Genomic DNA, 15,735 nt, shown 5'->3' on the forward strand with positions numbered 1-15,735 from the left:
AAAAGCCTACGATACCGTCCCATATCTGTGACATCACCAAATACCTCTTCACAAAGGAGCAGAAATGGGTGTTTAGATTACATAGTGATGTCAGGGGTCTTAACGATGACATCCCTTGGACCACCCTTTAAAAGGGTTTGTGAAATTCATGGTTTCTATATATCTCCCTTATGCGGTTTTGGTTCCTGTCATTTAGGATGCCCTGTCACTTTGGTACCCTTATGAGGTCTATTATACTACATTATAGTTTTAAGGTATGGCATCTGGCTTTGGGGTACGTTCTGACACCACGATACCATGGTATGCACATTATGTCTAGGATGTTACATTATAGCTAAGTGTCCCATGACATCTTAATACCGCATACTAGGCCAGGCAGTGCATCTATATGAACTACAGATGCAAACATATATTTGTGTTGACATCTTCCTGTAGCCCTCTCTAGTAGTGATTACCTATTGGGGATTATGCACTCACGCTGTTTTTACATGGCTCTCTCACACAGGAACGAGTGAGTTGTATACAAGCATTCAAGAGGTGTAATCAGTACCTACATATCTCCTTAAGAACTACATATGCCATCTTTTTGTAGTCAGTTACTACACACTAGCGGTCACGTGTTTACGTTCCCATGGTTTCTTCTTCAATTTTTCAAAACACTGAGGTTTCAAGTGCTTTGATCTGGTGTCTGCAAAAGTGACTCTAAAATACAAACCAGACAATACACAATTAATGAGACGTTGTACATCTACAGCGATTCCCTCTCAAACCGCAACGCGCGAGTTACATCTTTAGCGCGTAAACTACATACACGGACTACAGACGCCTCCACTGTGACGTCATTTTGTAGTCCTTGATGTTTTTCCGGCAACATTTGATGACGTACATCATAGGCTCCCGCGTTTGCAATCGATGAGGTTTTCTCGGCTTCATAAACACGCCTGGCTGATTGCTCGGGTTACCTCTCTCCTGACTCTGCAGCCACAACGAGGCAACGACGGATAGGTGAGCACTCTCCCTATCCTTACGAGGTTTTTCATAGGTAACATGGTCACTGTGCCTGTATTTTTATATGCAATCTCTCGTGTTTTAGGCTCCCTCTGGTGGATACTTTATTTAGGAGCTTATTTAAAATCTTAGCATGTTTGGCACATACAGATTGTCATTCCTATCATGCCTTTAACATTATAGAGAACACCCTCCTCTTCCTGATAACATGAATCTGTATTATTACCTGATAACTTTCACACTCTGGAGGAACTCTCATAATGTAAACTTGACGTTTAGCATCATGGGGAAGCAAAGAAAATATGGGTTTTTCACACTGCCCCTTCCCTTGTTTTACGGCACTTTATCACAGTATATAGGCAATGGTTTCTTCTCTTGGGTTGACACATGTGTGGTTTTACTTACATATACTTGGTACACAGTCGCTAGTAGTTAACTACACTAGCACACCTATGAAGATGTATTAAGTTTTTATGATTATTTGCTGGATGTTGGGAGTTTAATTTTTCTTCCATACAGAGCGGGGCCTCCTAGTCCTGAGCCAGGATCCAGGCGAGGTGAGGTCCGTTCCTCGATCATTACGGGTAAGCCCCCTAACACAAGGCTGGGTACGAATACAATATTGGGAGTACTATTTTTAAAGACTGAGACACTTTCCATTTGTTCTCTTAACAGATGCACGCTGCATCCTTTTGAGGCGGAGGATCTACTTGAGGTTGTACATTGTGCCACCTCTAAATGATAGGGAGATAAATTTAAATTTTCTTTTTTCCTTTTCTCCACTATACATTTTATTCTCCACATGTTTGCAGTAGCGAAAATCTAACAACAAGGGTCCTGAAGAAAGCTGCAGGGATAAATGTATCTCATTAGGCTGAAACATGTCGACCTCTCTATACAGCAGTTATTTGTTTGACACTGCTTTTTGCACTGTTGTTTTACTTAGAATGTGAGACACATATTAAACTAGTAGTGTTTTCTCACAATTCTATTTTAACACACCACTCTATTTTCTTTTGTTAGCACTGCACTCCTTTCGATTGCTCTATCATCTTACTATGGTTGGTCTTCTCGCTCCAATCCGTTGACAATCTTGGACCACCCTTGAGTGAAATCACTCCCATTTAGATGCTCTCTATGATCAAGAGAAGCATCTTATTTTGGATTGGATGACCAGATGATAAGATTGATCACACAGACAATTGATGGGTATCCAAAACTTCGCTCTGAGGTCCTCATAGATTGCATTTGGTTGTCTTTCTTTTTCTTTTACTCCCTCCTCTGCTATGTGGGACTAACTAGCCCTCTATTTCACATTTCTGCTCAATTTGCAGGATTTTGTTAGACCCCCAGTTCCTTTATTTGTTTTTAACTATGAAATATCACCACAGAATCAGTGTAGCTTATTAATACGAGATGTTTGATACCAAACATCTCTAGTTTCAGTGAAGCTATCGTGTAGTTGAGGAACTCGTAAACACGAGTGTCCAACAAATGTACTCAAAAATGGCTTCCCTGTTCACCTGAAATATCTAAGAATCGACTTAGACATCACAAGGGCATATCTGCTCCCGCAGGTATGTCCACACATGTAGTAAATTGCACCCTGCCTTAGGGCTGTAAGGCCTGCTGCAGGGGTGACTTACCTATACTGCATGCAGTGTCTGCATGCACGGCAGACAGGAGTTGTGCCATGTCGTGCCTTCACGGTCCCTGCCCATGGCTTGCAGCCTGCAATGGCAGTTTGCCTGTTGGTGCCGAGGGGTCTCTTAGGGTGGCATAATACATGCTGCAGCCCTTAGAGACCCTCTTTAGCTTCCCTGCTCTGGGAACCAGGGCTACCATTTACTAGGGACTTACAGGGGGCTAAAGATATTGCCAATTGGGGGGGGGGGGGGGGGGGGGGGGGGGTCGGGGGGGAATTGTACAGCTTTAGAGAAAGATCTGGCACTGGAGACCTGGATTGCAGGAACCCAGGGCACTTCTGTCAATATTACATCAGATACCAGCAACAACAAAAAATGTGACCATATCAAAAAGGGTTACTTTCCTACACAGAGTGCTTGGCAACTTGCAGGGAGGTGCCCAGCTGAGGGTTATGGAGTTCCCTTTTTTGTCTTGCATTGGGAAATGAAGGAGGTGATTTAAATGTTGATGGACCATGGGGAGGCATGGAATAATGAGGGTATCCGGTGATAAATACCCCCACAAAATAGCATTATCGGCACATCAGAGAGCTTATATCCTAAGAGGGTCAGTGCAATGTAAGGAACTGGGGAATGGGGGGGGGAAGGGTCAGCATCCTATTTAGTGGGTTATAGAGCTACACTTCACTCCCCTGCAAAACTCATGGTGGACAATATCTTCACATGGACGAGCCTGCTAGGGAATTTCGTGACAGAATTAGTGCAGGTTCTGTGCCACAGCACATTTTACAATTAACCTTGCTTAGCAACTGCCGAGACCAACATTTCAAAATCTGTTTCAATTTAGACATATGAATAAAATCACGACTATCTAACAAATAATTACAATTTAAATGGCACACTTATTTCACAGACCAAAAGAATATTAGAAACTCACCGTGCCAAACTGCTTTACGTTTTGAGCACACTTTTTGCATATTGTGTTTGTTTTGCTAAGAGGGAAAATAAAGGATATGATTAACCAGACAAATCATGTTTAGCACATTAATAAAAACACGCATTGGCAAAACCATTAGTTCTGGCCTTGGCCGGCTGGTACAAGGATTAATTAAAAAAAACTTTGAAAGAAGGTATCCCCCCCAAAAAATAAGACCCTTGGCCATCTAAATAACGTGGCCACCGTATGCTTACATTCAAAATTTTAAATATTAAAGAGATCACTAATGGCGCCGCATTAGTAATTTTTTTAATATAAAACCCACTTCAAAAGTTCAAAAAAATATACTTTATTCAGATAAAAGTCTTATCCATAAAAGCACAAACACAACAGTTTAAAAGAACAAATACATAATCGCAATGAAAATTCAATAACATAGGGCATAAATACACAATATTTTAAGGTACGTGTGGCAAACTTGAGTAGAAGCTCATGCATAAAGAAAGAAGACAAGGCTTTTTAAAGTTTGCACATAGTCTTGCCGGCCCGCACAGCAATTCACAAAAAAGTGCTGACGCGAAAGACTAACTTCGCCTACCAGTGTTAGTATACTCCTATATGCATCTACCAGATTGATGGCCGTGTATTTCTTACAAAACAGCATTAAAAGCCATTTAGCATACTTTGTATAAAGCTTAGAAAAAAATAAAAAGTGTAAAACAGTTTGACCACTCTGTCCATCACACTGACATGGTAGAGAGTCGAGATTTGCATTATACTAAAGAGGGAAACAAAGCAGATATTTTACAGTGCCTGCCCTCAAATGGAAGAGAAGACCCATCTCTCAGTAACTTATGGGTAAGGTAGCTAGCTAAAGGGTGCACATTATGCTCAAAAGGTCATATAATTAAAAATAGACGATTTCTTATACTTTAATTGAAGTTAATATAAAAAATGTCAAATAAAAAAAAAAACACATTTGATCAAAGCAATGGTGATCTGGGTCTTGAGTCATTGTTGGATCAGTAGGAGTTGACAGTGGGACACAGTTTAACCTAAGTGACTGTGGAGGACTTGAAAATGTTGGTGTGTTTGTTCTCGGTGTATCTTCCCTGTCAAGCAAGGCAAGCTTATCACTGAAGAGAAAGGGACTATTTCAAGTGGATGTTAAATAAGGTGTGCAGGCTCTATGCACTACCTTCAATGTGAAGGGAGACAATGGATAAAGTTGGCTGACCTATTGCCCCATTCTGTATCCTGTGGTGGACGCAAGCAAAATGAGAAAGACAGTTTAACAAACCAGTGAATGAAAAAAGCTAGACAAAAGCCCCTCTATGTATTAAATATGAAGTTTTGAGAAAATAATAGTCTGGTGAGATGGCTAAAATGGTCTCCAAGGACAGAAATATTTTTTTTAAAATAGCATTCACGCCACCTGCAGCATTCTCGAAATGGAGACTAGCCGGGTAGACTGTAGTCAAATTTAATAGAAAGGAACAGTTTTGAAGCTACACTTGCCCTACAAAGAAAAATAGCACTTTGCAACTGCTGAAAAAGCAAAATACATCAAAAGACAGTCAGAGATCCCTCTTGCTGCTTTAAACCAACATTTGGGGGGGGGGGGGGGTGTAGTTCTCTGTGTGTGTAGTTCTGTGTGTGTGGCTCTGTGTGAGTGTGGCTCTGTGTGTGGTTGTGTCTGTGTGTGTGTGGTTGTGTCTGTGTGTGTGTGGTTGTGTCTGTGTGTGTGTAGTTCTGTGTGTGTGTGTAGTTCTGTGTGTGTGTGTAGTTCTGTGTGTGAGTGTGGCTCTGTGTGAGTGTGGCTCTGTGTGAGTGTGGCTCTGTGTGAGTGTGGCTCTGTGTGAGTGTGGCTCTGTGTGAGTGTGGCTGTGTGAGTGTGGTTGTGTGTGTGTGGTTGTGTGAGTGTGGTTGTGTGTGTGTGGTTGTGTGTGTGTGGTTGTGTGTGTGTGGTTGTGTGTGTGTGGTTGTGTGTGTGTGTGGCTGGGGTTGTGTGTAGTTGTGTGTGTGGTTCTGTTTGTGTGGTTCTGTTTGTGTGGTTGTGGCTGTGGATGTGTGTGTGTGGTTGGGTCTGTATGTGTGTGGCTGTGGTTGTGTGTAGTTGTGGTTGTGTGTGGGGGGCGTGGGGGGGTGGTTTTGTGCTTGGTTGTGGGTGTGTGTGTGGTGGTGAGTGGTTGTGTGTGTGGCTGTGGTTGTGTGTGGCTGTGGTTGTGTGGTGTTGTGTGTGTGTGGGGGGGGGTTGTGTGTGTAGTTCTGTGTGTGTAGTTCTGTGAGTGTGTGGCTCTGTGTGTGTGGGGTGTGTGGTTGTGTGGATGTGTGTGTGTGGCTGTGTCTGTGTGGTTGTGTGTGGCAGTGGTTGGCTGTGGTTGTGGATGTGTGTGTGTGGCTGTGTCTGTGTGGCTGTGGTTGTGTGTGGCTGTGGTTTGTGTGTGTGTGTGTGTGTGTGTGTTTTGTGTGGGTGTGTGTGTGGGGGCATGTGGTGGTGTGGTTGTGTGTGCTTGTGTGTGTAGTTGTGGGTGGGTGCTTGTGTGTGTAGTTGTGTGTGGGTGGTTGTGTGTGTGTGGTTCTGTGTCTGTGTGTGGGTGTTTATGGTTGTGTGTGTGGGTGTGGTTTTAGGTGTGGGTGGGGGGGTGGTGTGTGTGTGTTTGTGCGTGTGTGGTTGTGGGGGGGTGTGGTTGTGGGGTGTATGTGTGTGGTTGTGTGTGTGGTGGGTGTGGTTGTCGGTGTGTGTGGTTGTGTGCGATTGTGGTTGTGTGTGGTTCTGAGTGGTTGTGGTTGTATGTGTTTGTGGGTTGTTGTGGTTGTGTGTGTAGTTGTGGTTGTGTGTGTTATTGTGTGTGGTTGTGTGTGCTTGTGGTTAAATTTTTAGTCACTACTCAAAATGAAATCCATTTTATCAGCGTTGCCAGTGCTTCTTTATGTTTAATGCCCTAAATGAAACACAATGTTATAAGCATCAAAGGGCTGGCCGAGAAGGGAGGGGGAATGCGAGGAGCAGAGGAGCCAGAATGAAACTGACAAAAAGGAGCCAGAATGAAACTGACGAGGAGGGAGATGCGAGCAGAGCATCAAAGGGCTGGGCGAGATGGGAGGGGTGGAATGCGAGGAGCAGAAGGGAATGCGAGGAGCCAGAATTAAACTGACGAAAAGGAACCAGAATGAATGTGACAAAAGGTAGACGGGAGATGCGAGCAGAGCATTAAAGGGCTGGGCAAGAAGGGTGGGGGGGAATGCGAGGAGCAGAAGAGCCACAATGAAACTGACGAAAAGGGAGATGCGAGCAGAGCATTAAAGGGCTGGGCAAGAAGGGAGGGGGGAATGCGGGGAGCAGCTGTGCACGTGCGCGCCATTGTGCGCTCAAGCTTGTAGCCAGCAAAACCATGTGGTTAGCACTTTCAAAACTCACCTACTTAAGTCTCTCCGAGCAGCGCATGCGCGCTGACTCAGCGAGACCTAAAAAAAGAGAGGACATTTACCAGTGCTCTGATCGAGGCCTTATTGCTTCACTCTGAAGGTATCAGTGAGCTAACAGAGCCAAAGACTAAAAGAGTCTACACAGTGAGCTTCAGGAAAGTTGCTCCAATATGGTGAACTTTAGTTACTAGCGAGGTAGGCCAATCCCAGTAAGCATCTAATAATATACAAGAATATCCAAATAATCACTTTTCAAGCGGTAGCTCAAAAATGCCACAGATTGGTAATACTTAGACTGTTAGGAGGATGTGGTTGTAAAAAGGTAACCGCTCAAATTAGATCCTCAAGAAACAACTCCAAAAGAAAATTCTTTAAAATGAAGAGTGGACTCTATTTTTACACACAACTATCACATTTTACATGAACAAAGGCTATGTGCATCTCTCAGACTCCCCCATCGCAATCCCCCAGGAATTTTGAGAACATTAAGCACTGTACAAAAACATGCTTTTTTAAATAACAATCAAAATAGATAAGTAGTTGTAACTTATGTACACCAAAAAACTTAATTTCACTGCTCTACTTAACAGTTAAGCCAGGACCCGAAGACAACTTTTGTTTTAAGCCACTCACCTAAATTTGAGGTGGTTCATAAAAATACATACACACATTAACTGACTAGTGCATGCTTTCCTTTATTGTGAGGCATGCAGATTACTGTACAAGTGTATGCAATGAGACAAGTCAAGTTCCTTATTTCTGTAGCAAGCATTTTAAAACGCTAGTACAAACATTTTCCTTTTGCAGAGGTAAAAACTAAATTTGCCTAGAGAAAAGGAAGGCTCCAATAAACACAGATTTGAGGTTTGTGACAGTTAACATCAATGTACCATGGAAATCTGTGCACCCAATAGGTAAACTGAAGTGTAGCGATAGCTTATCGGGAAGACTTACCTTTCCTGCTGAAACTCCGATCTGCAGTATGTACACTTTACTATAGGATGAGCTATACGGCATTCCTGAGAATACAAAAAGAAAAACAAGAGTACCAGTTAATGGTTCATTTTCACTGGTAGCATTCCACCAAGAAACACTTTAAAAGAGTAACTTAACAGTATATAAGCATTTATCGTTAAAAGAGTAACAGTTCAGTATATAAGCATTTATCTGGTGTTGGTTACACACACACCAATCAGAGGAGGAGTATTAAACATGGGAGTGTTGGCAAGTAATGCATATACAACCAACTAATGTCTGACAGACTGCTTCATTGACGGTGGTTATTGGTACAGCAAAGTTTAACGCTTCGAGAAGAGGCATTGGTGCCTTTCTAAACAGCTGGAAAGATTGATGGTCCAATAGTAAGGCATAATAAACAGATGAAGGAGTATACCCCGAAGAGAAAGATCAACAAATATGTAGAGAAGGAAAAAAGGAAAAATTGATCCACTTTTCAAAAAAGGAAAAACGGATCCTTTTTAAAAAGACCCCTCACTCACCAACCTAGTTGGTGACATGCTTCATCATTGGGGTCCCACCTGAATAGCCTAATGCCACCCGGTGTGCTTCAAAGCCCGATTACAGCGGAGCTGGTTTTATTCACAGGGATAGTTCAAGTGAGTGATAAAGTGAATTAAAAATGTCTTTATTGTACTCCCTAAAGTTTAATATGGAGCAATGAGACAAGATTAAAAACAATGTGTGATACCTAATAAGGTTAAATTGACCTAAGGTATCTATGCAAAGTGATGATCGTGTTGGTCTACATGTTTCAACCTATCATGGCTACTACTAGATTTTCATCAGGACCTATGCAGCAACCCGGGCGGTATACACACGCTAAGGTGCACCCGTCCCTGGGTCATACATGAATCATTGTGTATACTCACGGGTGACACCTTTCAGCCTTCTGTGAAAGGGAGAAATGCATATGACTGGGATCAAACTGGAATGGCATGGTGAGCAAAACAACTATGGATTTAGGCCCCGATCTCTGTACTGGGGTGAATGTATGACATAGTTCTGCATTCTGTCCATCAACTGTTGTTTTTTGCATTTGTCACCCCGAGTGGGACGGGTATGCCCAGACGTGGGTCCGGTGCTCTCCATGCCACTGGAATCAAGCTATCCTGGCTGAAGAAACTACATGTTAGCGGGAAAGTTTTGTGGCCATTTCAATGGAAAATATGCTATCTGCACTACCACATCATGCTTTGTTAATATACTTATGAAAAGTGAGTTTTTAAACATGAACTGGGAATTATTACTGCTCCTGCCCAGATGACAATGCTATTATTGAACTAAGAGGCAAGCCAGGAATCATGTGTACCCAACATATGGGCTTGACTGTTGTACATGGAGCAAACATTTAGTCTAGTAAATAAAAATATTTTTTTTGTATAGCAGAAATAGTGAACTTGCATATTTGAAGGTGCTCTCTTAAGTGATAATAAAGAAAAGGTGGCTCCATAAAACAAAATATTTGTCTAGGATCACACAATTTGAGACCAGTTCACGGGTCAAGTACATTACAGTTAGGCAGAGTTGATTATTAAAGTTACTAGACCTGCAGGTCTAGTAACATTTTTATGATTTTGAGAGCCCTGTTCATTTAACAGAAGTGAAAGTTGTTTTGCCTCAAGTATAATTACATGTAAATTACTTTTCAACCCATAAACGGTTATAATGCTGAAACTGTTGTGACTATATTTCAGAATAAAATACACTGATCTTTGGGTCCGCACTAGTGCGATAAGATGTGCAAGCGAAACTTCAATGATTAGCTATGTACAGTCCAGGAAAGTAAAAAAAAAAAAAAAAAAAAAAAAGGAAGAACAATCCAAACAGTTTGGTTTGCAGTGGCACAAAGAGCACTTGAAATGGTGCAGGCAATTTAAGAAACAACAGCTCTTATGTAACAACGTGATGCCCCATAGACACAAAATAGCTAAAACAGTTTGATACAGTAGACCTTTTGATTCCTGTTCCTTTTGTATATTTTTAGTTATTTCTTAAGTTGAAGTTTGTCAAATATCTCACTCTCTCTAAAAGTTGCTTTTTTTATTGATCTAGTATGAGTATCATGTTTATTTGTTCTCTACTATTTATTTTATTTATAAAGTTTTATATAGCACGAACATGATCCCAAAAGATATTAGAGCGCTTTACAATTTGAGGGAAAGGAAGGGAATAGTAGCAGTACAATCATCAGAAGGGGTACAAACCCACTTGTTCATGAGGAATCCTTTTAATTCCAATTTGAAGGCAACCTTGGAGGAGATTTGGCTTATTTCCGGTGGGAGAGAGTTACAGATCTTTGGCGCAGAGCCGGAGAAAGCTCGGTGACACGGTCTCTTTTTGCGAAAGATCTGAGGTTTCAGGAGAGATTTAGCACTCCGAGACGGTCTACTCCCTCTGGATAATTCTAGCTTTTGCACTGGATAAGTGGGGGTTTTGAAATGGAGGGCTTTGGGAGATAGACAGGCAATCTTTAGCTGAATTCTTGCTTCATAGGGCAACCAATTTAGGGATTTTTAGACTGGAGGGATGTGCCAAGGTATAATTGGGGAGGCCACAGAGTGTAGCACTGCAATAGTCTAGCCTCGGCAAAACAAGCGCTTGGCCCACTTGCTTGAAATCAGCTTGTGGGAGGAAAGGATTGAGATGCCGGAGTATCCTCATAAGGCGATTCACTCCCTTACACATATTGCTGATATGAGTTTATGTTCAGATGCTTGTCTAGGGTGAGTCCGAGAGATTTGGCTGAGTCAACAATGAGGGGGGAGCAGTTGAAGACAGTGAGGTGGTTCATCCAAAGGTCTATCTTGGGGATGTGATTCGGGGGAGAAATGAGAAGGAATTCTGTTTTGGAGGTGTTGAGCAAGAGGTGGTTCTCAGTTAACCAGTTGTGAGTATTTATTAGGGTAGAGTTGAGTGCTATGAGGTTATTCGGGGAGGAGATTTTTAGATAGAGTTGCGTATCATCCGCATACATATGAAAGAGAATGTCAGCGGAATTTAGGGCATTAGCTGAAGGTTCCAAGAATAAATTGAAGAGTATGGGGGACCCCCATGGATACTAGTGATGGATGGGAGAGAGAGTGGTTCGCCTTAACTCTTTGGGATCTGTGGTGGAGGAAGGACGAGAACCATTGCAGCACTGAACCAGAAAGGCCCAACCTGTGCTCCAAAATGGATAGGAGGTTGTTGTGATTAACAGTGTCAAACGCTGAGGAAAGATCCAGGAGGATAAGGAGGCAGGATTCATTTTGGTTGAGCATTTTGAAAATGTCATCCATAACGTGTGAGAGAGCCGATTCGGTGCTGTGCCCACTCCGGAAGCCAGATTGGTGTTGTTCCAGGAGATGGAAATTCTCGATGGGGGCACAGAGTTGAGATTGGACACATTTTTCTAGGAGTTTGGCAAGGGTGGGGATGTTAGAGATAGGACGGAAGTTGTTAAGGTCCGTACTATCTGCTGTAGACTTTTTTAGGATAGTTGTTACCAGAGCAGCTTTTAGACAATCCGGGATCATACATTGTGAGAGAGACGCGTTGACAATCTTTGTCCAGTGACGACCTCCTTCAGTTCTTTGAAGATGGACGGTGGTAACAGGCCGCTAAAATGATTAGATGGTTTGATACTCTGAAGAATCTAGTTGGTGTCTCTTTCGCTGAGGGGAGTGAAGGTGCCTGAGGCATTGTTCTTTGTGGCTGGTCGGTTCAAACTTCTCCGATAAGGTCGAGGGGGGGCGCAGACCCACCGGTTAGCAAAAGCGCCTTCCTGGAGTCCAGATCAATATTGATGAGTCTGGATTTCTCAGTAAAGAAGGTGGCCAAATCATCGCATGAAGGTGGGTTGACCTCAGAGAGAGCGGTTTGGTGTTTCCACCTATTGTTTCACCAGCTCAAAATGTTTCCTGGGACGATTAGCGGCTGGATTAAGTAGGGATCTGAAGTAGTCGGCCTTAGCGATCTTGATTTATTGGTTATAGGAGCTCCTTATCGTTCTAAGGATTATTAGTTGGTCCGAGGATGGATTCGATTTCCAGGAATGTTCAACTGCCCTAAGATGGCGGTGCTCCGTGTTTAAGTTGTCGTTGAACCATGGTTTGGAAATTTTAGTTAAGCGTTTTTTTGTTGGAGTGGAGCAATGGAATCCATGATGCTAGTAATAGTAGAGTTGTAGAAGTTGGTGAGTACATATACCTCGGTCATGTCAGCTTGTGGAGAGAGGGCAGATATACAGTGGGTTGCTAGATGGGCTATATTGAAATTTCTGGAGGTCCCTTTTCCAAATCTTTGATTTTGCTGGTTGAGTCTTCCCCAGAGACTTCCAGTCTAGTACTAGTAAACATGCAATTTATAGTCCTGTTATACTAATAAATGGGTGTCTTTACAATATATTTTCGTTTAGACAACAAGGTGGTGGTTTTCATTTTGGATCTACAAGATTTATCAGTTTATGAAATTCTCTTATAGTGGATGATTTTGTTGAAACTTTATCTTTTCCCTCTCCCACTACCTACCCTGGAGGGGTCCCCGTAAACCGTAGAAGTGGGTACTGCCTAGGTGTATTCTATACCAGAGCTGCACTGGGTCTGGTAAGAGTCACTCACATCTGAAGGTTGCACAGACACTATGGAAATGATTGTAATAATATTCTGGGGCAGCATAGCATGGGGCGGTGGGTTTATCGGAGGTGGGGTTGGGGACTTGTTCTTCGAAGTTGGGGGAAGAGCCTAATCGGCATACCATTGTCTGTACTTTTTACAAGCCTAACAATTTTTAACGCAAAACTTCTCTACCTTTGCTGCACTGGCTGTTTTCATTGACTATATATGTAGTATTGGACTCTTATTTTGAAACTGAAATAAAAATGTTAAAAAAAAAAAAAATTCTCTCCCTCTAGTGCTAATGTATATGAAGAAAAACTGCGTGATGAAAAAATTGTTTTTCTTTCTCCACAGATAATTTTTTTATTTGGAAATGTTGGTGTACTTCGAATGGCACAACCATTTGGAGTACACTACGAATGGTTGTGCCAGTTTTGGAAGAGTACCCTACGCTTATTGAACGGGGTTCCTGGTGTCAATATTATGGAATTGTCACAGAATTTATTTCCTTATAATGCAAATGATTTTCATGATATAAACTTTTGTCTTCTGATTTAAAAGCAATTGTATCTTGGACCTTCAAATTTGTGTGTAGTGCCTCAATGATGTATTGGGGTTATACTTTATGTAATGGAAATGTATGTAAATAGTGTACTTCTGTATGTGTTCCATTTACTTTTGGATGCTATGTTTGACTGTTCTGTTGCCCTGGTTTCTGCTGTTGCTCATTGAGCATTCCAACTTGGACTGCTCAACTGGACAGTGGGGTTTCCATTGGCTCCTGCCTTCTCTTCCTGTGCAATTATTCTGGATATCTACTTTACTGAAAATGAACTTCTTTGGAATTTTTGGCGGTCTTTATGTGCTTGTTATTCATTAATAACACAGCACTCCTATATTTATTTTATTTTTAGACTCTAAATTATTGGACGCGATGGCCAACTACTACTTAGGGTGCACTTTTGGCGGTGGAAATTTTGTTTCATAATTTTTTTTATTAAGAAAAAATGTATAATGAATGTAAAAACATGAATACATAGGAAATGTTGACCCTTTCCTTTGACCTTACAATAAGGATCTTTTGCCTTGACCCTGCTCCAATACCATTTCTCTGTCACACAACAGGAGTGTCACTTAAGTATGTGTCAGAAATGTATAAGGAAAAAAAACGAACCCTTGATTACCCTACGCCCTCATTCTTGACGAATGGAAGATTTATATCCTAAGCACCAACGGTCAATGCCTAGAAGAAAGCTCTTGAACCTGAACAGCCCAAGCAGAATAGCCACAATTGCACACCTTGACCGTTAACAAATAAAGTATGCAGCATTCTAGAATATACGAACCTTTTCTAACTTCAGGATCGAGTGCAAGGGTTCTTGTTTCTCTTTATACATAAGGGTCACACTTTGAAGACCCCACGTGACAGCTACACCAGAATAATACCAATTCACAAAGAACTTCCTCAGCCCAATAATACCCTTGTCCTTCCGAGAGTAACTATATAAAATGGATACCTGTCTTTTGGCTTTGTATATATTTACTTTGTCATGGTTTTGGCAAAACGTTATTGCTGGTGAATCTGCCGAGTCCTTAAATAGTTCTGGCAAAAAATAAAATCACACACTACTACAGTAGTCCCGGTAACCTAAGGGAACTAATGTGAGTGTGGATGTACCTCTTGTGAAAACGAAGTTACCCACAGTAAAGTTAAACAATGACTGAAGTGAGATGACCCACTGCCCCATGGTGTGGCGGGCGAGAGAAGAGGGCTGCCTGAAAGCCCCTGTAAGAATATTATTGTGTGTAACCTTAATAAAATTCAAATCCCTTACCTCGAAGGAAAAAATGTGTCATTATTTCCTACCATTACTTTGTAAAAACTGTAATGCAGACATACCAAGAGATCCGTGAAAAAGATCAAACGACTGCAGGGGCTGTCGGTGGCATAAACCGCATAAATGTACAGATAACTAAAGTAAAGAGTGCACAATAAATTCTCATGCAAAACAAAAAGTACGATTCCAAACCCCAGCAACAACAGTTAGCAGTGGCTTTGACTATTTCCTGTGGGCGGGGCTACAAATCTGCCAATGACTCACACCGGCCGGCTTCAGTGGTTAATCAATAAGTTTCCGCCACGGCAAAAAGGTCATCTTTGCATAGAGACAAACTTCTGACAGGCAGCTCGGCCAGAGCCCCCTGTAGCCCGCAGGCTAGCCTCTGCATTTCACCTAAAGGTAATGAGTGCTCCTGGGTACCGCCCATAAGACAAGTCCGCTGAGATGCCGGGAAGGTTCTTGCACAACACACGCAGCGAGCCCAGTGACTCAGCGGCAACTAGGAAGGGGATCAAGACAGAGCGAGCACAGCGTTTGGCCACATGAAAGGATATAAAAACAGGTTACTGTTAACGATCTGGGTTCTGAACAGAACATGATCCCACGGGCCAGACTCGTAAACACGTACCTTACAGAGCTGTTGGCCTTGGGATAGCTCCTCGAAGGGGTAGCGCTGGTGACACTTGGTGCACGCATAAAGGGCAGAGGCCATCCTGCGGCCGAGTTGATGCCGCGCTACTCAGGTGCGGGACACCGGCGATGCTCGAAGTCCGCACACCAGCGCCTCCAAGGATCTGCTCCTCACTCTGCCGGCCTTTAGAGCTCTCGGACTCCCAACCCTTGGCCGGTCCCTACTCTGCTCGGTGGTTGGTCTCCGTGCGGCTCTGGGATCCCGCGCCTCGGAGGAAGGTGTCCGTCTGTTCCCGGTGTTTTGAGACGGTCTCCTCTTCTACTGCTCCTGTACTGCCGTCACTCGGCCCTCACCAGAAACCCGGATGCAAACAGGCCTGCACAAAGGCTGCGCTTAGCCACCCAATGGGGGTTGTCGCGCGCCCGGCGCGAAAGGGGGTTTGAATCCGCTCCGCCAATGGAAAGGTGCGCAGGCGGCTCGGCTACCATTGGAGCAGCGATGAGGTCAATGGAAGCCCGTGCTTCCTGCAGCCACAGCGACGCCTCGCACGTCACAGAAGGCTGCGTTCTAGTCTGATTCGAGCGGGTTGCCTGAACGTATGGTAGCCTGCTTGGACACCTACAGTGAA

General features: G+C 43.0%; 1 protein-coding gene across 4 annotated transcripts in view; it reads right to left on the reverse strand.

The window, feature by feature from the left end:
• Positions 1-15,514, reverse strand: part of FAM76B (family with sequence similarity 76 member B) — a 135,345-nt gene extending 119,831 nt beyond the window's left edge. For all 4 annotated transcript variants that reach the window (XR_014967663.1, XM_085621418.1, XM_085621416.1 and 1 more), the window contains exons 1-3: positions 15,105-15,514; positions 7,975-8,039; positions 3,592-3,646 (exon numbers count right to left, since the gene is read on the reverse strand). Coding sequence is in view for 3 of the 4 variants with exons in the window: in XM_085621418.1 (XP_085477544.1) it covers positions 3,592-3,646; positions 7,975-8,039; positions 15,105-15,188 (204 nt within the window). In the remaining variant the exon portion in view is untranslated. The remainder of the gene's footprint in view (positions 1-3,591; positions 3,647-7,974; positions 8,040-15,104) is intronic.
• Between the last annotated feature and the right edge of the window lie 221 nt (positions 15,515-15,735).

The sequence above is a fragment of the Triturus cristatus genome, chromosome 8 (genome assembly GCF_964204655.1).
Source record: "Triturus cristatus chromosome 8, aTriCri1.1, whole genome shotgun sequence".
Classification (NCBI taxonomy): domain Eukaryota; kingdom Metazoa; phylum Chordata; class Amphibia; order Caudata; family Salamandridae; genus Triturus; species Triturus cristatus.